General features: G+C 36.6%; 1 protein-coding gene across 2 annotated transcripts in view; it reads right to left on the reverse strand.

Moving 5' to 3' along the window:
• Window positions 1–24552, reverse strand: part of SYT10 (synaptotagmin 10) — a 66761-nt gene that overhangs the window by 25486 nt on the left and 16723 nt on the right. For both annotated transcript variants that reach the window (XM_046012659.1, XM_046012658.1), the window contains exons 2-3: window positions 20919–21276; window positions 6228–6795 (exon numbers count right to left, since the gene is read on the reverse strand). In XM_046012659.1, the coding sequence (XP_045868615.1) occupies window positions 6228–6795; window positions 20919–21276 (926 nt within the window). The remainder of the gene's footprint in view (window positions 1–6227; window positions 6796–20918; window positions 21277–24552) is intronic.

The following is a 24552-nucleotide window of genomic DNA, read 5'->3' on the forward strand; positions in this document are numbered from 1 at the left end:
ATAGCTGTAAACCAGGTCAGTGTGGTTCCGTGCATATACTCTCTTTTCCTGTGAGAATTCCTAAGTGTCTAGAACATCACTGGTGCTGAAAAAAAAGTTCATTGATTAGATGAGTAAATAAATATGTAAAATAGAGGTAGTTTTATTCAAAAACAGAAAAGCTTTTCTTTAACTACCTATACTTTCAGTGGCTTCTTGAGTGTGCATGAGATCACTGCATTTAAATATTCAAAATACATTAGTCTTTATAAAGAGTGACTTCTTGAAAAAAGTTAATTAAAAATTTGAAAAATATACTTACATAGCTTAAAAATTAATGTATATAAAGCAATATGTTGCAAATTATTCCTTTTCTACATTCATCTAGTTTCTATCATTTTTGCCAACAGTAACTACTATTAGTTTCTTGTGTGTCCTTAAATAGGCCTTACTAATATATATTAACATATAAATATATATTTCTTTCTTATTGTCAAAATAGTCGCATAGGGTACACACTGTTCTTCAATGTGATTTTTCCCTATGTTGGGAGTTCTTTCTATACTAGTGCAAGCAGTGACTGGCTTGCCACATTTCTGGTATATAGTGGGATGATCCTTAAAGTGAAAATTAATTTTTGCAAAGAATAAAGACATACCTTTTCATTTCCTTATTCCTTAACCTTCCTTTTCACTCCCAATCTTAAATTTTAAAAACCTTGCTAATTCCTGATAAAAATATTAATCCTTCTTGTATAGAAATAATTAGTAACGAAATTATAAATACAAAACGTGTGACTTTGTTTCAACCTGATAGGATTTCTGACAATAAAATATTCCTGCTTTATTTTGTGTATGAATTTATGCCACACACTGAATAAATTTTTAATTTTTTGTTACAGAAAGTGGTGTTAACAAATAGAGCTAAGCAAATGTTTATAAATTTGTAAACAATAGCACACAAGATTGCATTGTTTTTTCCTTCTGGTAGTGGTAGATTGATACTTACATACATTTTTACACTTGACCGTCTATAAAAATTTGCTACATTAATTTTTTCAACAAGTATTTACTGATTAGTTATGAAGTGCTCATATACACTGTAAAGAATACAAGAGATATACAAGATGATTTCTGTCTTCCAGAAATCCTTCCTAGAGGCAAGGGGAGGACATAAGACATCTACTTGGAACATGTTTAAATACATGTCACAGATGGCACTTCCATTGCAAATGTTAGCTTCTTTCCATTTCCATTGCTACCAGCCTCAGCCAGTCTTCATTTCATCTTACCTACACTGCCATGTTAGATTCCTACCTGGCCCCTTACATTTCATAAGCCCCCATTCCTATCCAGTGTACACATGATGCCATAGAAGGTAACAGCTCCAATAGTTTATACTCTCCTGATAAAAACAAAATATAAACCTTTATAGCAAATAAAGGGCATACTGATTGTAGTTTAAATAGAGCATTCTACTTTTGGTTCCCTTTAGTTCCTTCTTCATCTCATATTCCTGAACTCACAAGCCTACTGTTTTCCCCCTGAAAACGTTCTAGAACCTGCTTTCTTTTTTTTTCCTCATGCTGTTTTTTCTTCAAGAAACATCTCCTTTTTACAGAATTCTGTCATCCTCGTATGGTGATCTTTTATACTATATTCATATTAGAATAATCTGTATGAGAGAGAGAGAGGAAATGTGTGTGTGTGAACAAGACCACATTTTTGGAGACTATCAGGAAGATATTATATAGTGTTATGTATGTATTAGCATATACTTCTTTACTTGTTTTTTCTATCAGGCTAAAGTTCTTGACCAAAAGTTATATTTTACTAATCTTTATTTCCACTTTAGAATGAAGTATAAGCTTTGTACGTAGAAAGTTCTCAGTAAGTACTTACATAGTCAAATTGAAGTTAGAATCCAGTGATGCAGGAAAAAAATCAATTTCATTTAATGTACTGGCCTAGGAAGATTTTTTTGAATAAGGCCTTGAATGGGACTTTGGATACATAGGGGAAAAAAAACTGTGACAGAGACTCTATGTTAAAAATTTGTTGGAATGAGACACAAGATAATTAAAAACAATAATTGCAAAAAAGCAGCAACTCTGATTTCCATAGAATTCTATTTTTAATAATTATATCATTGGCCTGAAGAAGTAAGAAGTCCATGGCATTTATATCGATATGATAGTAAAGCAGGACTTAATGATACTAATGAGATTCATTAAACATTAAAGATATACTGGGTGCCTGGGTGGCTCAGTGGGTTAAGTAGCTGCCTTTGGCTCAGGTCATAATCTCAGGGTCCGGGGATTGAGTCCCGCATGGGGCTCTCTGCTCAGCAGGGAGTCTGCTTCTCTCTCTCCCCCTCTGCCTGCCTTTCTGCCTACTTGTGATTTCTCGCTGTCAAATAAATAAGTAAAATCTTAAAAAAAAAAGAAAGAAGTTATAAAGATATACCCACTATTTCAAGTTGATGACAAAATTTTTTGACTAAATTTTAGAATTTTTGAGTTGGAGGTTTGCAGTATATAAAGGTCCTCTTTTAAAAAACTTGTACAAGGGGCGCCTGGGTGGCTCAGTGGGTTAAGTCTCTGCCTTCGGCTCAGGTCTTCGGCTCAGAGTCCTGGGATAGAGCCCGCATTGGGCTCTCTGCTCAGCAGGGAGTCTGCTTCCCCCCCACCCCCTGCCTGCCTCTCTGCCTATTTGTAATCTCCATCCATCTGTCAAATAAATAAATAAAATATTTAAAAAAAAACAAAAACTTGCACATGATTATTTCAAATAAGAACTTTGTAAGAATGGCTTAAAATCTATGTTTAACCAGTTATTTATGTGTATTTGTCATTAGTGTCTCCTGATATAAAAAGAACTAATATTTTAATTCAAATATGTTTTGTCTGTTACATAAATTCTTTTAAATCTGTATTCACATAGCTGGATCACCTTTTCATGTTTCTGTAAAACTTGGATAAGTGAAGGTGTATGACTACATTTCTTTTTATTTCTTTTCTTTCTCCCTCTCTGTAGGAAACTGTATTTCTATATGAAATTATTTAAAGTTAAAATGTGTAAGAAAAGATAGTTTCTTAATCAAACTTCAACCTATATTTTTTCACTTTATTAATCTGAAATATAAAATTGTTTAATGACTTTTTAAAAGCTGAAGAGAAGATTTACTTAAACATTACACTATCCATACAGATGATACTAGTGTATATTGTGAGCTTTGGTGTCATAGTCAAGAAATTGAGGTTTCATTACTATCTTCCCAACAGAAAAGCCTTAAACAGTATCTAGAACAATGGCTCAATGTTCCAGTTACAGAGAAATATCATTTGGCTAGAATAATTTAATAATAGATTTTACTATCTGCCTACTGCTTTTTGCATCCAGAATATTGAAATGAAAATGTCTATAGATGTTATGCTCAGAATAAAGACACCCCAAAGATAGCCATATCCTAATTTCCAGAATCTGTGACTATGTTACCTATGTAGCAAAAGGGACTTTGCAGATGTGACTAAGATTACTATGAACTTTGAGATGGGGAAGTTATCCTAGATTTCCCACATGGGCCCAAGAACATGTTTCAAAACAATTTTTTGCATCCCTATTACTTAGAACATGCCAAACCCATAGTAAGCACTTAGCAAATATTTGTTGGATGAATAAAAGAAGTAATAATACAAGATTGGGGAATCAAGAGAGAAATGACCTAACAATTAATTAATAATTATCTGTATTTGTAGAATTCCGGAAGTGTCATATTTTTTTAAAACATAAAAATCACTCCTCACCATTTTTTCCCTGTAGGAATATAAGTAATAAGGTGAAAAACACCATGAAATAAAAAAAGCCCCAATGTACCTTTGAAATATGATCCAGTTTGAAAATTTCTTCTTTGTTCCCTATAAATGTTGGAAACCATGGAATAAAAACCTAACAATTGAAAATGTTATGATGATACAATGCAACATATTGGAAGTATAAAATTTTAAGTTACCTTATCCATATAATAATTATAGTGAAAATATGATGACCCCCAAATACTGATTTTAATTAGTAAAAAACTGATGGGGGAAAAATAAAAAAGGAATTACTTTGAATTAAAATATAATTTTATTTTTGGGCACCTGGGTGGCTCAGTGGGTTAAGCCTCTCTGCCTTCGGCTCAGGTCATGATCTCAGGGTCCTGGGATCAAGCCCCACATCGGGCTCTCTGCTCTGTAGGGAGCCTGCTTCCTCCTCTCTGCCTGCCTCTCTGCCTAGTTGTGATTTCTCTGTCAAATAAATAAAATATTAAAAAAAATTTAAAAAAAAATATAACTATTTTTAAAATAATCCCTTATCTCTATTAAAAACTGCTACATTTTGGGCACCTGGGTGGTTCAGTTGGTTGGGCCACTTCCTTTGGCTCAGGTCAGGATCCTGGAGTCCCTGAATAAAGTCTGGCATCCGGCTCCCTGCTCTGCTTCTCCCTCTGATCTTCTCCCCTCTCATGCTCTCTTCCACTCACTCTCTCTCAAATATATAAATAAAATCTTTTTAAAAACCTGCTACATTTTAAGATTATAAATTTTGGCAAAATTTGGACAAAAGATGGCAAATTAATAAAGACAATCTGGTGGTAAAAAATTAAATAATGGGCGGGGGGGATCAGAGGGGGAGATGAACCATGAAAGATTATGGACTCTGGGAATCAAGCTGAGGGTTTTAGAGAGGAGGAGAGTGGGGGGATGGGTATAAAGGATGGCACGTGTTGTAATGAACATTGGGTGTTATATGCAAATGATGAATCATGGAACACTACATCAAAAGCTAATGATGTACTATATGGTTACTAACATAATAATAAAAAATGTTTTAAAAATTAAATGTCTCCATTGAAAAATCAAGAAATCAGGGATGTCTGGATGGCTCAATTGGCTGTGTCCCACTCTTGATTTCTGCTCAGGTCATGATCTTGGGGTCATGAGAGCAGGGTCATGAGAGCAAGCCCCATGTTGGTCTCTGTGCTGAGTATGGAGCTTCTTTAAGTTTCTCTTTCTCCCTCCTCGCCCCCCCCCCACAGCCCCACTGGCTCATGATCTTTCTCTTATTTTTTTTTTTTTTTTTAGATTTTATTTATTTGACAGAGAGAGATCACAAGTAGATAGAGAGGCAGGCAGAGAGAGAGAGAGAGAGGGAAGCAGGCTCCCTGCTGAGCAGAGAGGCCCATGCGGGACTCGATCCCAGGACCCTGAGATCATGACCTGAGCCGAAGGCAGCGGCTTAACCCACTGAGCCACCCAGGCGCCCCTGTCTCTCTCTTAAAAACAAAACAAAACAAAACAAAACCAAATCAAAACAATGCTGCAATCTAACCTAAGCAAACAGTTCTCTAGTTCCAATTCCATAATTCTGTCCTAGACAGATAATCTCAAATAAAGATTTATGGAACAAAAAACACAATAATTTTCAGCATAATGAAATTTATGCCTAACTCAAATGTCCAACAGGAAGAGAATGGTTAGGTAAATAGATCATACATTTAAACATCATGCACTAAAGCAAATGTAGCATGAAAGAAAACCAGTGTGGGAATTTTCAAACTTAGTTTGATCTCAGTAATTTTAAAAAACATGTATAGAAAAAATTTAGAAAACAATATGCCATAATATTACACATAATTGGTAGCACTATAGAGTATTTTAATTTTGTACAGTTTTTACTGTTTTCCCAATTTTCATTACTAAAGTTATTATTTTATATTCAGGGAAAGCATTTTATAATGTAAATGAAAAATCCTAATATAAACAGTCACTTATGATCATTCAGCATTTCAAATTCTGTAATCATATCTAGTTCACGAAAGCCTCTGTAGGAATGGGCTGCTTTAAATTCAAACAAGGGCTTTTCAAAATAGCATCAAAATACATTTTAGGTTTGATCTGAGAAAATTTTCTTAAATAATGAAAGTCAGTATTAACTATAAGGAGACAGGTTACAAATAAACATTTTCTAAGAGGAAACACTACTATTTTTGGTAACTTAAAAAGCTATTTTTAATTTACATAATTAGTAATATTGTATTAGGTGCCTAAATTATTATTATGTATGTAATCAAAGCCTACCTTTGCAGGTTCTTAGCATATAAATTCTATAATTTGTAAACTTACTCCAATAAGCTGGGTGATAATTAGTTTTATATACCACTGCAAGTCAAATAAAAACCAATATATTGGGGGAATTATTACTTACCGTGGTAGCGCAATGAATATCTTTCCACACTGTGGCTTCCCTGGAGAGATCAGAGACTTCAAACAAATTATCAAGAATCACTTCCCCAATCATGTCATGTCTAGAAAATCTGTCAAAATCATACACACTGAAATGTAGTTTTCGGTTGCTTAGTTGATCATATGCTACTGGAAATTGAAACGTTTCATCAAATAGAGGATTTAAAGTCTTTCTGTGCACACGGGTCTGAAATTTCTTTTTCCTATCTGGAAGAAGATACATCTTCACGTAAGGGTCAGAAGTGCCTGTGAAGTCTTTAGCAGGGAGATCTAAGGCTTTGATAATTTTAACAACTAGAAGTTCGTTTTCATAGTCATACTGGAGGGTGAAGTTAAGTTTCCCACAAGTTTTGATATCTTCTTGCCTGTTGCCTTCAGAGTCAACTGATTTCTGTTTGTAGAGCTCTGGTTTTATCCTCCCAATGCTGGTTGTTGTTTCTCCTCTTTGTAAAACGGGTTCTGTGCCCATGCTAAAATCAACACTGGAAACCTGCATTTGCCTTGGTAGATGTCTCCTGAAGGAATTGTGGCTGTACACACAAACACACACACACAAAATAATTCAGGAAGATCATTTTGATGACAACATTATATGTAGCATATAAACTTTCTCCCCTTCCCAGGATAATGAAAGCAAGGTATTTGTATCAATAGACAGCCAGCTACACACACACACACACACACACACACACACACACACAATCAAAGGGCTACTTTTGAAAAATCAGAAATGCCATATTTAAAGGAAAAGTCTTCTAAAATGATAACACCTGAAACACTCAAATGTACATTTTCTATGAGCTTTTGGAATTTTGTACTCTTAATCACAAGCATATAATTATATACAATTGTAAAAAAACGGGATTACCAACAAAGGTCAGTATTCCACAAAATACCATGAATCATCAATCATCTGGTTATATCTAGGTGTAAGTCTTATGTAGACAAATCATTCACATGGCTGGTTTCTTTATATCTGCATATTTGTGTCTCATGAATCTCATGTTTACAGACTACCCCACTGCAATAAAAAACATAAGCCCACCTATTCTTATACTGTGTTAATTATTTCTAATACTTAAGAAAACTAAATAAGTATTTACTTGTAAAAAGAATATTTAGTGGTGACAGCCAAAATTAGTACATTTTTCTTTTTTCAACATTGAGTGTGCTTCAGAAATCCTGAGGACTAAAAAAAGTAGAATGTTAGAATTCGGGGCCAACATAATAGGGTGTTTTAGAATTCAAACTGACTTTCCTATTATCACTGTTACTATTCATCTAGTCAACATTTCCAGGACACCAGCTAACCAGTGTCTTTTTTTTTTTTTTTTTAAGATTTTTTTAATTTGACAGACAGAGCAGCACAAGCAGGCAGAGAGGCAGGCAGAGAGAAAGGGAAGCAGGCTCCCTGCTGAGCAGAGAGATCTATAGGGGGCTTGATTCCAGGACCCTGGGATCATGACCTGAGCCAAAGGCAGAGGCTTTAACCCTCTGAGCCACCCAGGCACCCCTAACCAGTATCTTTTAAATGTGACTTGCACGAAGATTTGCTTCTCTTCTACTACTCTGTGATTTCTGGCAGGAACCATATCAACTTGTCTGACTACTCAATGCTTAGTCCCAGGACTTTTGTTCTTTATTCCCCTTGGTCTCTCCATCAGACTAATCGTTTCTCAGACTGTAACAGTCATCTTAAATCTGATGGTCTCCTGCCTCTATCTCAGATATATAAACTTCTAGTTCCACATTTCTGTACCTCTAAGAGAGGCTTTCTAAATGCTTATCCTAATTTTGCTCCAAACTCAAGCAAAATCATTATTATCTGCCTTTTACTCCCAAACTGGTGCTCCCTTCCACAGTCTTAGAAAATAGCTCTAACATTTTTATCAGTCACTTAGGCTTAGAAGCCTGAATTATGGTTTGAATCTCCTTTCCTTTATTCATGCAATTTACTCAATTTTCTAAATCTTGTTGATGTTTGCTTTGAAACATCCCATGTATTGAACATTCTGTTTCATTTCCATTGCTACTCAGTCCAGATCCTCATCACCTTATACTTGGCTTTCTACACTAGCCTTTGGCTGATTTTTCTTCTTTTAGCTCTCTCTTATACTTAACATCTATCTATCTATCAATTACTTATAAATCCTGTACCCTCTTCTGTTGTTTATTATATCAGATCTACATTATTTTTTACAGCAAGTGCTAAGTAATATTGAGGACATTGCTTAACTAATACTTGACTCACTGATGCACATGTGACTGATTTAAGAGGGATAAAATACTAGCGACAACCAGAGTTAAGATACCTAGCGAAGATACCATTTGAGAAGTAGTTCGAGGAGCTGAGGAGGTTGAACCTAGCAAGGATGGTAATCTGGCTTCTAATGTCTGAAGGACTGTCATGGAAGAATTCATAAGAATCAGCAGAATTACAGGGAAAGATAGACTTCAGCTTAATATAATGGAACACTTAAAAATATTTAGAGCTTCCAAAATGGTGAAGTAATGAGCCTCCACAGACACCAAGTATAGAAACAAAGGTTGGATGTTGAAGGAAAAGGTTTCTGCCTCAAGTGAGATGAAGTTAGACTTCTCAGTGTTTAACACTTAATTTTTATAATTCCCTATCATTCTGTGATTCTTTAATAATTTTATTCAAGATATCATGTATATTAATAAAATAGACTTTTATTATGTAAACTATGTATTATGTAAAATCATAATTATAATCTGAGGTGTTCCAAATTCATCCTCTTACATTGAATTAGCTTATTTTCTACTAGTGGGACTGAAATACTAAACAGCTTTTTTTTTTTTTTTTGAGTGTGACACTTTCCATATTTCCTTTTTATGTTGTTGTTTCAAGTATTTATTTCTATTTCAGTTAGCTAACATACAGGGCAATATTGGTTTCAGAAGAATTTAGTTATTCAGCACTTACATATAATCCCTAGTGCTCATCACAAGTGTCCACCTTAATGCCCATCATCCATTTAGCACATCTGCCCACACACCTCCCCTCCAGCAACCCTCAGTTTGTTCTCTATAGTTAAGAGTCTTTTATGCTTTGCCTCTTTTTTTCCTTCCTTTCCCTGTTTATCTGTTCTGTTTCTTAAATTTCACTTATGAGTGAAATCATGTGGTATTTGTCTTTCTCTGAGTGACTTATTTCTCTTAACATGACACACTGTAGCTCTGTCCACATCATTGCAAATGGCAACATTTTATTCTTTTTCATGACTAACATTCGTGTGTGTGTGTGTGTGTGTGTGTGTGTGTGTATGTATGTGTATGTTTTGTGTATGTGTACCATATCTTTTTACCCATTCATCAATTGATCATTTGGGCTCTTTCCATAATTTGGCTATTGTTGATAATGCTGCTATAAATACCCCTTTGAATCAATATTTTTGTATTCCTTGGATAAATAGTAGTGTAATTGTTGGGTCATAGGAGAGTTCTATTTTTAACTTTTTGAGGAACCTCCATACTGTTTTCCAGAGTGGCTGCACCAGCTTGCATTCCACCAACACTGTAAGAGGGTTCCCCTTTCTCCGCATCCTTGCCAACACCTGTTGTTCATTTTAGCCATTCTGATAGGTATGAGGTGATATCTCACCATAGTTTTGATTCATATGTCTCTGATGATGAGTGATGTTAAACATCTTTCCATGTGTCTGTTAGCCATCTGTACGTCTTCTTTGGAAAAATGACTATTCATATCTTTTGCCCATTTCTGAACTGGATTATTTTTTTTTGGATGTTGCATTTGATAAATTCTTTATAGATTTTGGATACTAACCCTTTATCAGGTATGTCATTTGCAAATATTTTCCCCCATCCTGAAGGTTGCCTTTTAATTTTGTTGATTTTTTTCCTTTGCTGTGCAGAATCTTTATCTTGATGAAGTTCCAGTAGTTCATTTTTGCCTTTGTTTCCCTTGCCTCCAGAGATGTATCTAGCAAGAATTTGCTATGGCTCATGTCAAAGAGGTTGCTGCCTGTGTTTTAATCTAGGATTTTGATGGTTTCTTGTTTCACATTTAGGTCTTTCATCCATTTTGAGTTTATTTTTGTGTGTGGTGTAAGAAGTGGTCTAGTTTCATTCTTTCGCATGTTGCTGTCCCGTTTTCCCAGCAACATTTGTTGAAGAGACCTTTTTTTCAATTGAGATCTTTTTCCAATCAGATATTTTTTTTCTGCTTTGTCAAAGATTAGTTGACCATATAGTTGGGGGTCCATTTCTGGGTTTCTTTTCTATTCCACTCATCTATGTGTCTGTTTTTGTGCCAGTACTGCCTTGATCACTATAGCTTTGTAATATAGCTTGAAGATTAAAATTGTGATGTCTCCAGCTTTGCTTTTCTTTTTCAAGATTGCTTTGGCTGTTTGGAGTCTTTTGTGGTTCCATATGAATTTTAGGACTGTTTTTTCTAGCTCTGTGGAAAATGCTGGTGGTATTTTGTTAGGGATTGCATTAAATGTGTAGATCGCGTTGGTTAGTATAGACATTTTAATAATATTTATTAAATATGAGCATGGAATATTTTTCCATTTCTTTGTGTCTTCCTCGATTTCTTCCATAAGTGTTCTATAGTTTTCAGAGTACAGATCCATTACTTCTTGGTTAGGTTTATTCCTGAGGTCTTATGGTTTTTGGTACAATTGTAAATGGGATTGATTCCTTGATTTCTCTTTCTGCTGCTTCATTATTGGTATGTAGAAATGAAACAGATTTTTGTACACTGATTTTTTATCTTGTGACTTTACTGAATTCATAAATCAGGTCTAGCAATTTTTTGGTGGAGGCTTTTGGGTTTTCTACATAAAGTATCATGTCATCTGCAAACAGTGAAAGTTTGACTTCTTCCCTGCTGATTTGGATGCCTTTTCTTTTTGTTGTCTGATTGCTTAGGCTGGGGCACTAAACAACTATTTAAATACAATAGAAATGGTACAGCTAATCCATTCTAATTCTTGATTTTTTTTAGCACTAATACGATAACGGAATATCATTTATTTCTTTAAGCCTATATATCTATCTTTGATATACAGGATTAGGGGCTTATATTAGGGACAGGCAACCATTACAGAGTATTTAGGAAAAGTAAGAAGAATTTTAAAAGGAATACAAGTTCACACCAACCACAGTAAAAATCTCACTCCCTTCACTTGCCAGGTATATGACTCTGGCAGGCCCTCTCAGGGCTTCAGTCTGAAAAATGGTTGTAATGGTGTTACCTGCGCCATAATGTGTGGTGCAAATTATGTGAAATGATGCATGCCAAACATTCAGCCCTTTGCCTGGCACATAGTAATTACTCAACAAATATTAGCCATTAATGACAATAAAAATGTTGATGTAAATTTTAAAAAATAATAAAGGAATACAAGTAGTATATGTTCTGAATTATGAAAAGGGTCTTGTATAACTTAGTTCTATATTCAGTGTACTTAAGAGATTAGGATATTTTGTTAAATAATTTAATATTTCTGCCCAAATCACATTCACTTATATAATGATTTTTTAAAAAGATTTTATTTATTTATTTGACAGAAAAAGAGTGAGAGTGAGCGAGCACAAGCAGAGGGAGCAGCAGGGAGAGGGAGAGGGAGAAGCAGGCTCCCCGCTGAGCAGGGACCCTGACGTGGGACTCCATCCCAGGACCCTGGGTTCACGACAAGAGTCCAAGGCAGACACTTAACCAACAGACCCACCCAGGTGCCCCTATAATGATTTTTAAAGAAAACTTCTGTAAACAAAGCCCCCCAAAGGTAAATTCCTTATTTTTTATAGATTGATTCCACTCACACTCACTTATATTTTCAATATCATAAAATTTTAATCTTCTATCCTCTCCCTAAAAATCTGTAATTTCTTTCTTATGTCTCTGAATATAATTGTACAGCTATAAAGCCCCTCCAGCAGGAATCAAAGAGTAGTAATGTTTTTGTTCCAGTAAGCTAGTGTCCTAATTATAGGGTAAATAGTGTATATTCTAAGTCATAGTTTAGCTAGTCAGTTAAGAGAAGCTTTAATTATTACAATGCTAAACTAGTGCCATGACAAAACAGACTCTTTCCTCTTGTTCCCCCCGCCCCACACCCCACCAGGCCCTTTTCTTTTTCTTTTCTGGAATGACATGATAAGTAGCTAGTCTCACACAAATATACAACCAAAGTATAGGCCACTTGACTATTACTGATCTCATTCGTACCCTTCAAACCTAGAAGGGCAATACCCAAGCACTTCCCCAGGTAGGGAAGGAAAAATTTTCCCTGCCTTACCTGGAATATCCGACAGTAGCTAGAGTCAAAATTACTTGATACCATAGGAATAACATGCATTAACATGGTGATTTTCAAATGCTTATTACCAACAGATTCCTTCCTTCAAACAGAATCAAAAGCCAGAAGCTGAATATGTAAAGACAGAGCTGGTCTGGTTGTCGTGTGGGTAGAGTCCTGGGATCTCACTGGAAACCAAGCCAACTTTTCTCTACTAAGCAGAAGAAGCTGCTTAAAGATCACAACGCTGAGATCAGCGGGGAAAAATGCTGGCCTGGAATCAGACAGTTTGCTTCCAGCTACCCTATTAAGTGAGAGCAACTTTGGGCAAGTCCCTTAACTTGTTGGAGTTTTACTCTCATCTGTAAAACAGTCCTTTCACAGTGTGAAGACTGAATGAGATATTAGATAAGATGACTTTGAAAACTATAACTTCTCATAGTCTGTACAGTTATTATCATTAGAATTCAGGACACAAGGACCTGAAGTATGAATGCCATAATGAATTCTCTGATTCTGACAATCGCAAGCCTAGGGTTGCTGTTTGGGGCTGCACAGGTGGCAAAAAGTCATTCCTGGGTGAGCACATCCTGGGTCACAGCCCTGGGTAAAACTTCGCCCTCCAATTCATTCACTTCTTAGAAACTAGCAGTTCTCTTTTCCTTAAATGGGAAACCTTTACCCTATCACTCTTAGCTGCAGTGTCTTTTTTTTTTTTTTTAAGATTTTATTTATTTATTTGACAGAGAGAGGGCATAAGTAGGCAGAGAGGCAAGCAGAGGGAGAGGGAGAAGCAGACTCCCAGCTGGGCAGAGAGCCCTGACGAGGACCTTGGGAACAAGACAGGAGCCAAAGGCAGATGCTTAACAAGTGAGCCACCCAGGAGCCCCTTAACTGCAGTGTCTTTACCATTTGTTAAGTTTACCTTAGATATTGCTTGAGAATTCAGAGAGGAAAAGCAAAAATATATTTAGCAGCATTTTATTGGTTTATTCAATATGTTTATAAGGAATTAATCTCTCCTTGTTTTTGTTACTACTGAATTTTTTATCAAAAACTATCAGCATATATTAAACGTTACAGCCGTATTTCACAGTTAAGAAGGCTTGAGTAGTAAGACTAAATCAAGTTTGTGGGAAACTAAGTTTTCATCTTTGTTTCCTGTTTTCTTATATTCAATTTGAAACAAGAACAGGAGTGACTCATTCAACACACAAAAATCTCAGCAGAAAACCCCACACACAAACAAACAAATATATGGTATTGCCAAGCCTAACCAAGGCAAGGTCCTGCATATATGAAGGTAGACTAAGCTGTATAATATGTCGCAATGAATTTTTAAAAATGAAAATTGGACATCAGCAAAATCCTCCATATCCTTAATCTCTTCTTTGAATATTCTTCTCACCTGATTGCTCAGTGGAAACATAGCTTTTCTCTACGGACATGGTCTCTCATGTGGTGGCTGATACGTTCCCCACAGTCCTTGTTCCATTGGCCTGGAGGTGGGGCAGTCCTGCATTCCTCTTCTTTCCCATTGTCACTTTGACAACGTTCTCCCTTCATCCACCTCTACCAGCTCTGAAACTCAAGTCAGCTATTCACATCCTCATTATTACTTATTATTAGCCATCTATTGATTAATAAAGCCCTTTAAATAAATTAATAAATAAAAAATAAGTCCCTTTAAAGTCTTCATTATTTTCATTTCCTGGTTCACTAACACTCTCTTTGACAATATTTTTGTTCTGATTTCTAGCAATGCACATGTTTCTTTCTACCTTGTGGCCTCTAGGTTCTTTGAACTCCCCTCCTGCTATGATGCCCTTTACTTACTGAAATTACTACCATGTACATAGATTTTGTCATAATTAGCTACAACCCCAATGTCATGCATATCCCTCTCTGATGGACGCCTCTTATCTTTCTAGCTCAGACCCCCTTCTACCCCTCAGAAAACCTTTCCAAATTACCAGAACCTCCAATCTCTGACTATACCTCAATTCCATAATCCCTACTTCCTTGATATAATTTCCTTCTCATTATCCAGTTTTAATTCCATGGCTAGTCATTAGAGTCACTCTCAGGGACACATCTCCAGTTCCCTGTTGCTCTCTACCTTCTTAGTTGCAGGACAAAAAAATAACTGCAGCTCTGGTTGAATTCAAGCTTCCATCATCTCTACACCTGCATATGTGCAAGTGAATGCAAATGGAGAAAAGCATAAAACAACTCTCACTGCTCCACTTTAAATTTTTCACGTAAGCCCTAATGTAACACAGCAAAATCTTCTCCCTCTCAATCTCCTGGATTTGCAAGAAGACTATTTCACGTTCTCACCTTTCTACAAACTCTCATCACCCTTCTTCCTTATGCTAAGTTTCAGTTAATAACCCAGTTTTCCATTTCGCTCAGAAAAACTGAAGAGCAGAAACCTTCCACAGACACCATCTTATCAACCCTCTTAGCAGTATCTGTAATCCATATATTTTGCCTTAAAGACAATTCCTCCACTTATATACTAACTCCCATTTTCTCTCATGTCACCTTCAAGAATATTCCCTCTGATTCTTGCATTATTAATCCTCCCTCTCCGTGGGGTCACTTCTATCAGCATAAAAGACACTATTGTTTCTTCCATCTTAAAGAAAACCTCATACCACTTCCTCTCTCTGTACTACTGTGTTTCTGTGACACATTTGTAGCAAAATTCCTTGAAAGAGTTGAGGACAGTCTGTTCACTGTTTAATTTGTTTCCTTCTATTCTATTCTAACATCTAATCCTAAACATATTCTAAATTAGCTTTTCACATGCTCAACCCCACCAGAACCAGTCTTGAAAATTTGAACAGTGTCTTCCCCACATTGCTACACTTACAGGGCAATTCATAGGCTTCATCTCAGCCAGATTTACTAGAGTCACTTAACAGATAATCTCTCTTGGTTGTTGATATACACTCTTCACTTGGCTTCAGGGTTATACTTTCCTGGCTTTTCTCCTACTCTACTAGTGTCTACTTCTCAGTCTACTATGCAGTCTACTATGATGTCTGCAAAAAAGTGTATTGAAATTAGTTGTTTTCAAATTGGTCTTCCATTCCTTAACCCATTTGCTAGATGGTGCTCTTTATAATGGCAGAGACATGTATTATTCATCTTTTCATGAATTTCATACTAACATATACTGGGATTCAGGAAATGTTTGCTGGAATTTGTATTAAAATAATTTACCCTAGGGGCACGTGGCTGGTGCTGTCTATTAAACATCAGACTTTAGGATTTGGTTCAGGTCGTGATCTTAGGGTCCTGAGATCAAGCCCCTCATCAGGGCTCAGCACTGAGCATGAAGCATGCTTGAGATTCTCTCTCCCTCTCCCTCTGCCCTTCCCACTCTCTCTCTTTCTAAAATAAATAAATCTTTTTTAAAAAACCATTTTTTTTAAAGATTTTATTTTTTATTTATTTGACAGAGAGAGAGAGATCACAAGTAGGCAGAGAGGCAGGCAGAGAGGAGGAAGCAGGCTCCCTGCGGAGCAGAGAGCCCGACGCGGGGCTCGATCCCAGGACCCCGAGATCATGACCTGAGCCGAAGGCAGCGGCTTAATCCACTGAGCCACCCAGGCGCCCCTAAAAAACCATTTACTGGGCGCCTGGGTGGCTCAGTCTGTTAAGTGTCTGCCTTTGGCTCAGGCCATCATCTCAGGGCCCTGGGACCCAGCCCCCATGTCAGGCTCCTGCCTTAGCCAGGAGCCTGTTTCTCCCTCTCCTGCCCCTCCCCTGTGCTTGCGTGCGCTCTCTCTCTCTCTTTCAAATAAATACAGTCTTAAAAAAAAAAAAATCATTTACCCAAATACTCCTGTGACTAATGAAATCAAACATCCCAAGAATGATTTATATTATAAAGGAGGGCCCAATCAATTTATAATTAGTGTTTGTAAAGAGGAGATGATATTTTTCAGTGCCAGATAACTCCCACGTTTGACATTATTTTATAAGGATTTTTCTCTGACCTTGGTACAAACAGTCATCCCATTTCAGAAAAGAAGTTGGTACATTTATTGAATACATGTCTCATGAAAAAGCTTATTTAGCCAGCTCAAGCACCTACACAGCATGTTTCATAAAATTTTAATTCAAAGAGCTAGATCTGAGATCCTCACTGTTTTGGGCAAGTGTTGCTTCTTGATATCCTAGGTAGGTTCTATCTTTGAAACTCTCCCTTTGTGTCACATCTTGCTTTCCATTCCTTATAGTGTCCTGGAATGGATAATTGCAATTTTTGCTATCTTTTCAGAGGAATTTAATGAAAAAAAAAAAAAAAAAAAAACAACTCTTAAACTATACAATCCAGTTTTATGTATTTTTACATAATTCTTTCATTTCTCTTATGTGATGATTTTAAAAATTATTTTCCAAGCAACCATAGCTTATTGTAAATCCATGAGCACATATAAGTCAGTGATTTCTTCCCATGAATACTTTCTTGCTTTTGTTCATGTTCAGTTGGCTCTGCCATTAGGTTTCCTCATTACTTTTCAGTAGACACTTAGACTCCTCTCTAGCAGTGGCAAACCTACATAACTCCTCATCCTCAACAGTTTATTTTGCCACTTATTGTTCACCTCTTCTAAGCATCATTAATAGCATGCATGGAAAATTGGTCCTCATACTCATCCTAGGAGTATACCGTCATTAACTTCTTTCTAAAATGAGCAGTTTATCTCACAACCTGACGCTGTTATTAAGGTAGCAAAGTGAAGTGGAGAGATGACCAATCAATCAAAAGTGTTACTTGATGCTTATTAGGTACCTACACAGTGACAGAAATTAGGAATGCATAAAAGTAGGCTACACAGCCTTGTTCTCTGAGAACGTAGCATTGAGTTTGGCAAGTAGCTACAGCTCAATATTAGGACAATCAATAATTGCTAGGCTGTAGCAATTCTCCTTTAAGTAATAAAGGATAATAGCTTATAACTGGCCAGAGAAAGTAGACTCTCAGATACATTTTCCTTAAACATCTTATAGTAGATAAAAAACAGGTCACCATTCCAGACATGGGTTGCAATACAAGCAAAAACAGAGGCAGAGAGGTGAGGTCTACAGGAGGACAGTCAAAAGACCAAGCATTCCTCTCGTGGGCAGTCATAAAATATTCACTTGGATAGATAGATGAGGTTATCAAATTTATTTATTTATTAAAAGATTTTATTTATTTATTTGACAGACAGAGATCACAAGCAGGCAGAGAGAGAGGAGAAAGCAGGCTCCTCGTGGAGCAGAGAGCCCGATGTGGGGCTCGATCCCAGGACACTGCGATCATGACCTGAGCTGAAGGCAGAGGCTTATAACCCACTGAGCCACCCAGGCGCCCCCATTTTTTTTTTAACTAAAAAATGTAGCCTGAGTTCATTCAGTATTTTATCTAGGTGTCAAGAACAATACCAAAGTGAACTTGGCAGATTTTCTGCCTAAGAAAGCAACACAGAGCTGTATATGTGGGGGAATATGGAATTAAAATGCTTGCATGGTAGCTTGGTATCATCCAATTTTAATAGTTCGAATGGCAGGCTTTGTGGAGGTTTAGGCTATGCTCGTAATGATTTGAAGAGTCACAGTGCTTTTTATAAGGGGTCTTAGATTCTTCCTTTACAACTGCCCTCAGGCTTTTGTCTTTCGGTTGTTGTTAGCTTTTTCCTGATTTTTATCATGCTTTAACTATTACATAAGTTTCTAAATAGATGTCATTTTCTTTAGTCTGTCCTTTAAGCTATTGCCAAATTAATTTTTCTAAAACACAGCTCTTTATACAAGGGACTCTTCTGTGCCAAATATTTTTTGACAGAACAGAACTTGAACATCTTGGCCGTGATTTCAAGACCTCTTATACTTTGATTCCAGCTGACTTTCTCTTCTGCCTTTATTCCTCCACTAAAATCCATTTTCTGATCAAGGTATTTTACCTGCTGTTTTCATGGTAACATTTCCTATTCTGTGTCTTTTCACATAAAATATTTCCATCTGGGATGCACACCTTCTCCCAGTAGCCATTCATGTGAATTCTTGGATTCCTTAATGACCCTTCTCTCAGCCTCATGCCGTAAATAATCTTTCTGTTCTCAGAATTCCACATTCTCCACCGCAGTTTGCACTTGTAATTCCTTATATTGAAGTTGGTCTTTCATGTCTCATCTTTGCATTATGCTGTAAATGTTTTTCCAGCTCCCTTGGATTTACAGAGTGGACAGAGTATGCATAATATTTGGTGATACTCATTACTAAATATCTACTGAATAAGACTACAGGATGAATGAACAGTCAATCAAGATACAGGCTAGAAGAATGTTAGTAATAAAGAAATACACGGATGCTTCCTGGCTGGCTGTTTGGTCTCTGGCAGGCTGACGGGACCAAATGTACAGGCATTTGAAAGGGAAGATGAGAACTTGGAAAATGTGCCAGTTTCCAGCAATGCTGTTAAGTTCTGGACCAATCAAAATGTTATGAAATTATAGAGACAAATAAAGCTTGAAAGGCTAAGATGTTTGCCATCTACTGTCTGAGCCAAGTCAAAGGGAGTCCCAACAGCAGACTGGAGCTGGCATAGCCTAATAAGGTGATGAAATCAAGCATTACATTAATTGTGTGTGTATGTGGGTGTGCATGTGTGTGGTTTGATTTTGCTACATTTTAGTGAAAAGTTAGGATTTGAGCAGAATAATCTGATCTATGATAAAGTACCTCTGATCTCTGTGTCCAAGTGGGCTGCCTAATGCACTCAGCAATTTCCTCCTCCTTCTATATAAGGTCATTTCTGGTATGATGAAGTAATTAATGTAGCTGAGGGGTTTTGAGAACTACACACAATCAAGTTTTCTGCAAGGAATTCATTTCAATGCCAAAGAGATTAAAATCATGACTCTGATCATTCACAATAACCACTTACAATTTTAGATTTCTGAGAATAATGAGCAGGAAAATACCCTTATTTTTCAATCTCCAAACTATCTGTTCTCAGCAGACTTTGTGACCAGCATCTTTGAGTTCAGAAAACTATATCTCCTTGGCTTTCACACTTAAAATGTGAAACCATCAATCTTTATAAATTTGAATTCTAAATTTTGCCAGCCGCATGACTTCAGGCAAATTTTTAAATCTCTCTGGGTTTGAGTTAACTCACAAGTAATGGGAATGATTAATAATACTTACCTCATGCAGGCTGGCCAAGGATTAGCAGGAAGGCTGCCTGCCATAGTGGCTAAATTGCAAGTGCTCAAAATAATTCTTTCCTTCTTCCTTTCTTACCCACTCATATAAACAAGAAAATTCAAAGAGGCAGATGAAATGATATCAAAGTTCTAGTAAAACTTTGAATTTATCTTCTACTTTTTCTCTTAGAAAATATGAGATATGTATAATTCAATCTTTGTTTTTTTTAAGATCGAGAGAGAAAGTGTCTTTGTGTCGGGTGCACTTATCAGTTAAAAGAGCTGAATAATTCTAAATGCTAAGCTCACTGATGTTCATAGCTGCTGCTAATATTTTTTAAAAAAATGTTTTGTAAAGTAATTGAACATTTTTACCCTAAATGTTTTGAGTGTCTTTAAAGCTTTATCTTCACAGAAAAAAAATTTTTTTACAGTTAGTGTAATTTGAAATACACTATAGCAAATTATTTTCATTCCAGAGATCTTCTGTTGATTTTTCCAAGCAGAGTTAAAATGTATCTCTGCAAAGAGGACTCCCTTTTCCCTCGTTTTCTGTATGCTCTTCAGTATGCTCATGGTATCACCAAAAGCCTAGCAGAGCGTCTCGCACTCTGCCCAGTGTAAGAGTTTGGTCTGTGTGGATTCAAATAACAGTTTCCTGTGGTTCCACGTTGACAATGTATTGCTAAACAACTGTAAACTAAACATTTGTGTCTATTACTCAATTTTGATTGTGAAGTTCTCGATGATTTCATGACAGACTTTGCAAATGGCTGTTTTCTTGGTATTTTTTGGTCGACTTAAACTAAATTGAAAGATTGCAAGTAGCATCTATTGAGCCATGATGTTTCAAGGGAAAGAGTTCATAAATAATCATCTGTAGTTATATGATTTTACTGAGACTTCAGAATCGACCAGACTTTCTTGGTACTGCTCCCTGTTTGGCTCCTTCGTCCTGCATTTCTTTGATCCTTACTCTGCCCCTTTCCTCCTTACTCAGTTATCTGTTTCCTGTGTCCTTCTCATTTCTCCTGTTTTTTCTTTTCTCCTTTCCCACCTCAGCTTTTTTTCTCTTATGAAATCACACACACACACACACACACACACACACACACACACACGCCCAGTTTTATGTATTTGATCTTTCCTTACCGGGATGAAGACGTAGGCTCAGTAGTTTGTCTTTGCACACGTGCATGTTTAATTAAATGTTCTTTTAAAGCAGTTTGGACTTCTGCTGGGATATCGGGGGAAGTGTGGCTGATTTTTATAGCAGGTTCAATAACTTTTAGAGCTGGCTTTTCATTTTCTTTAACTTCTTTTTTCTCTTCAGTCTCAAAAACTTCAGTAGGAGCACTTGAAATGCTCTGTGGAAGGGTACTGATGTTGCAAGTCACCGGTTTGCTCTTCCAGCAAGGCCAGCACAGCTTCCAGAAGACAAAAAGTGAAACAACCAACAAGGCCAGGCCACAGAAGCTGACAACCACCGCTAACAAGCTGACTGAAATATCTGGAAAAAATTACAATGCAAAGAAATGTTAATTCATTGATAGTATAGATAAAAGAGCAGCAATGGTGAGATAATTTACCTATGATTATTATTCATAGCTTTCTGACTGAGAATTTCAAAACTTACTTTTAATTTATCATTGTAGGGAGGAAAGATTAATAACTGTGCCTGAAAATTCTCAAAGGAGATATATGAAAACTTCAAACTGTACACAGAAAAAGCATATCACTTCCAGGAACACTACAAGGGGTTCAAGAGTTTGCAAACTGAAGGTGGCAGCTTGTAATCTGTCTTGAAGTTACAAAGCTTAAGAAACTTGGAGAGGGGTACTTGGGTGTCTCAGTGGGATAAGCCTCTGCCTTCGGCTCAGGTCAGTGTCTCAGGGTCCTGGGATGGAGCCCCTCAACAGGCTCTCTGCTCAGCAGGGAGCCTGCTTTCCCCATCTCTCTCTCTCTGCCTGCCTCTCTCTCTCTATCAAATAAATAAATAAAATCTTAAAAAAAAAAAAAAAGGAAACTTGGAGAATGCACACAGCAGGAAAGGCTTCTGCTTGCTTCATCTTTTATCTAAAGATGCAAACTTCTCACTCTTGAAGCAGGGAATGATGTTAAATATTTGCATAAACCACTTTCTATAGTCTAAATGAGGATAATATGTTACTATCAGAAAATGGGTATAGCAGTAGCATATTTTTAAACTCCCCGGATCCTTTCTGATAACCTTGCATGTTCCTTTTTTCTAAAGTTCCAAATTAATGATGTGTTACCGAAGTATCTCTAAAATAACCTTACTTCAAAATATTCACAAACTTAATACGTGATAATTAATTTAAAATAATTTAAAGAAATGTAGTAAAAAAAAAAAAGAAGTTAGTAAGATTGAGTCAATAAATGAATGGGAGAGAAGGAACAAATCTCCTGTGCAGAATTCCAAACAATTTATGTAGATACTCTGCTCTCAAGGAGGTGGAGCACAGCTCTCGACTCCTTAAGTGCGGACTGCACATAGTGACTTCCTTCGGAAAAGGAGAGCATGGAAAAAGTAGGGGGAAAAAAGGGGTTAACTCTAGAAACCTCACCTGGGTGATTGAGGTGAACATCGACAATAATGAATCATGTTGATAGTATGCACCCCTGATAAGTGATGAAAATGGCACTCTAACTCTGTTGTCTTCTTCCCCAGATCCATAACCCGAGTCTAAACATTAGAAATATATAAGACAAATTCCGGTAGGAGGGCATTCTGTAAAGTATCTGACGAGTACTCTTCAAAACTGCCAAGGTTCCCAGATAAAAAGATAGCCTGAAAAATTATCACAGCCAAAAGGAGGCATGACAACTAAATATAAGATGGTATCCTAGACAGACTCCTTGAATAGAAAAAGGATATTAGGTAAAAACTAAGGAAATTTGAATAAAGTATGGACTTTAATTAATAATGTATCAATATTGGTTCATTAATTATAATAAATGTCCCATATTAATGTTAAATGTTAATAATAGGAGAAACTGGGTGTCGGGTATATGGGACCTTTGTACTATTTCCCCCAATTTTTATGTAAATCTAAAACTGCTCTAAACCATAAAGTCTGTTTTTATTTTATTTTTTTTAAAGATTTTTATTTATTTATTTGACAGACAGAGATCACAGGTAGGCAGAGAGGCAGGCAGAGAGAGAGGAAAGGAAGCAAGCTCCCTGCTGAGCAGAGAGCCCCATGCGGGCTCGATCCCGATCCCAGGACCCCGGGATCATGACCTGAGTTAATGATTATCCACTACCCACTCCCGTTTTCAGCCTCCTAAGATAACCAATGTTCGCAACTTGGTATAATAGGACTCTTCAGAATCAAGTAGAGTTCCTGTAAAGGGAGATTTTTCTAGATGTAAATAACCTTGTAATTTTCTTTTACAACTTTGCTTAGCCTCATTTTTGTAAAATATGAATCCAATATCTTTTATTTGCTCAAAATAAAAAGTTAGGAATATGTTAGAGGCTGAACTCTTATCTGTTCCTTTATACCTTCCACTTTCTTTTTTTTTTTTTTTAAGATTTTATTTATTTATTTGATAGACAGAGATCACAAGTAGGCAGAGAGGCAGGCAGAGAGAGAGGAGGAAGCAGGCTCGCTGCTGAGCAGAGAGCCCGATGAGGGCCTCGATGTGGGGCTCGATCCCAGGACGCTGGGATCATGACCTGAGCAGAAGGCAGAGGCTTTAACCCACTGAGCCACCCAGGCGCCCCTATACCTTCCACTTTCTTATGTTGAAGTCCTAATATCCTAGGGCCTCAGAATGTGACTGCGTTTGGAAAACAGGGCCTTTGAATTAGTAACTGAGGCAAAAGAGGTCCTGTGAATAGGCCCTATTCCAGTGACTGGTGTCCTTACAAGAAGAGGAGATAAGGACAAAGATACTCAGGGAGAAAGACCACTGTGAAGACACAGGGAGAACGTGGCTGCCTACAGGCCAAAGGGGACAGCCCTCAGATAAAAAATCAACCCTCCTGACACCTTGATCTCAGACTTCTGGTTTCCACAACTGTGGAGAAATAAGTTTCTGTTGTTTAAGCCACCAGTCTAGGTACCTTGTTATGAAAGACCTAGCAAACTAATAAAGAACAAATCTAATTTCCTTTAACTACTACTGCAAATTCAGGATTGCCCACTCCTCTCTAGAAGCAACCTTTGATCCCAGTTTGGTGTGTATCTGTCCAGCCCAAGCACTAAGGTATTTCTTAAAAAAAACAAAAAACAAAAAACAAAAACTCACAAAAATATATAATTGTTTAATATACTTTTTAAAAAACATAAATAGCTTGCTGCTTATTTCTTCAATTTTTTTTAATTCAATGATCCTTGAGGTTTAACATCATCTCACATGTATTCCATAATACTTCCTCATGACAGCTATTTAGATTATGCCCAGTGTTTTGCTGGTACAACAGTTACAATGAGCATCCTTGCACCTTACTTCTTGTGTGTATTTGTGAATATTTTTCTAAGATCAGTATCTAAAAATAGAATTGCAAAGTCCTAGGTTATGCACGTATTTAATGTTACTAGGTATTTCCAAAAGAACCCCAGAGTAACTATAACAAAAACATTTTATGAGTTTACCCGTTCCTACAGGCTCAAAAAAATGCTGATGTACTTTAATTTTCACTAATACCATCGGGAAATGATACCTTGCTTTAATTTACATTTTCCTGATTAGTAAGATAAAATGGTTGTGCTTAAACTCTTAATTTGTAGCTAATGGAAACCTATTCAGAAATTGA

This window comes from Meles meles, chromosome 7 (assembly GCF_922984935.1).
Source record: "Meles meles chromosome 7, mMelMel3.1 paternal haplotype, whole genome shotgun sequence".
Taxonomy (NCBI): domain Eukaryota; kingdom Metazoa; phylum Chordata; class Mammalia; order Carnivora; family Mustelidae; genus Meles; species Meles meles.